The sequence below is a fragment of the Mastomys coucha genome, unplaced genomic scaffold, assembly GCF_008632895.1.
Source record: "Mastomys coucha isolate ucsf_1 unplaced genomic scaffold, UCSF_Mcou_1 pScaffold21, whole genome shotgun sequence".
Taxonomy (NCBI): Eukaryota; Metazoa; Chordata; class Mammalia; order Rodentia; family Muridae; genus Mastomys; species Mastomys coucha.
The window spans coordinates 143,685,713-143,687,415 of record NW_022196904.1 but is presented as its reverse complement, the minus strand read 5'-3'; the positions used below and the strand labels follow the sequence as shown (position 1 = coordinate 143,687,415).

At 63.5% G+C, this 1,703-nt stretch overlaps 1 protein-coding gene across 2 annotated transcripts in view; it reads left to right on the top strand.

Annotated features, from left to right (window-relative positions):
• Dtx4 (deltex E3 ubiquitin ligase 4) overlaps window positions 1–1,703 on the top strand; it is a 35,800-nt gene that overhangs the window by 424 nt on the left and 33,673 nt on the right. The window contains exon 1 of one of the 2 annotated variants that reach the window (XM_031389798.1): window positions 496–943. The exons of the other annotated variant lie outside the window; for it this stretch is intronic. Within the exon in view, the coding sequence (XP_031245658.1) occupies window positions 733–943 (211 nt within the window). The 5' untranslated portion in view covers window positions 496–732. Of the gene's footprint in view, window positions 1–495; window positions 944–1,703 lie in introns of those variants that run through there. 2 annotated transcript variants of the gene reach the window in all.

Sequence of the window (1,703 nt, the reverse complement as noted above, 5' to 3'; positions counted from 1 at the left end):
AGAGAGAGAGAGAGAGAGAGAGATGGGGGCGATGTGTGAGTGTGCATGCACAAGCTGTAGGGAGACACGGCCCTTGCTGAGCTGAAAACAGACAGACAGACAGACAGTCCCAGACTGCAAAGTTGAGTCCCGGCACTAGCCGCTGGGACAGGGATGGCGCTCGTGCTCTCGAGACCGGGGAACCAGGGAAGCCCCAGCGGGCGCGAGCTCGTCTTGGCGCTCTGCCGGGGAGGGGCTACTTCTTCTGGGAGCCACTGAGCAGAGCCGCAGGGAGGGGGAGCTGTGCCACCGCGGTCGCCTTGCTCCGAGCGGAGAGAGGGCGGAGGGCGTGACCGTGCGGCGCGATCCACGCGGGCGCCCGCGGAGCCCGAGGCGCAACTGGTGCGAGGCGGGTGCAGCGTCGCGCTCCGGCCGCGCGCCCCCGAGTGGCTTTGCAAGGCGGGGCGGCGAGTGCGCTGGGCTGGGCCTTTGCATGAAGCCGCTGGACCCCTCGGAGCAGCGGCAGCGGCGGCGGAGCCAGGCGGAGCGTAGTCGGAGGAAGGGAGCCCCGGGGTCCGCGTCCCGGTGCCTACGCTGCTGCGGACTCCCCCATGGGCCGCAGCTGAGGCTTCCCGCAGCGGTGGGGCGCGGACCGGGGGGCGCGGTTGAGACCCGGAGGCGGCGGCGCCGGAGGAAGCGCAGAAGGCCGGGCCCGGGAGGCGGGCAGCACCGTGCCGCAGCCCCGGGCTCGCCATGCTCCTGGCCTCGGCAGTGGTGGTGTGGGAATGGCTGAACGAGCACGGCCGCTGGCGTCCCTACAGCCCAGCCGTGAGCCACCACATCGAGGCAGTGGTGCGCGCTGGTCCCCGCGCCGGGGGCAGCGTGGTGCTGGGCCAGGTGGACAGCCGGCTCGCTCCCTACATCATCGACCTGCAGTCCATGAACCAGTTCCGCCAAGACACGGGTGAGCCATCCACATCCCTTATCTGTCCGGGAGCTCCGGCCTCGTGGGTCAGCTATGATCCACCCAGTGGCAAGCTTTGCTTACTGGCATCATCTATAGGTGCAGAGGGCAGGTGCTTCCCTTCCCTAGATCCTCACAGGTTCCCTAGACCACCTCCAAGTAAATGTCCTTGCAAGTAGTTTAAAGTGTCTTCATTGTGAAAACCCAGCTTTAGCCTAGCTGCGGGAGACCCATTTATGCCCCCTTCAACCCCTAGTGGCCCTTTGTGCAGGAACTCTAGGGCTTTTACAGTCCTGTCTCCCCCCAAAGAAATGCTGACTCTTCAGGAAGACTCTACTTGAGCCCCTTGGCTCACACCTGCTCACACCTCAGCTGACGCTGCTTTGCTTCAGGATCCTTTGGGCCTACCATGAACTTGCCCCCCACTCCACCCCCTTCAACTTTAATGTTAATGGTCCTCTACTATGGACCCAACCTTCCCTCTGACAGCTCCTGGGTGTGAGACTTGGGAAAGGCATAGGGATCCCCAGTCTCCAATTACAGTCTATTGTATGAAAGTGCTGGGACAATACTGGGAGAGAGTGGCGCATGGGTTCCAGGACTGGAACATCCTGGATGTGGTGGCATCCGCAGATGCCTCTGCTTGTACACTCCAAGCATTGAAGCAACAGGCCAGAGCAGATGGAGAGAGGAGGCGGGAGGATCGGGCTCTGGAATGCCTGGCAGGGAAGCTGCTCCCTTTGTCCATGGAGGAGGAGAA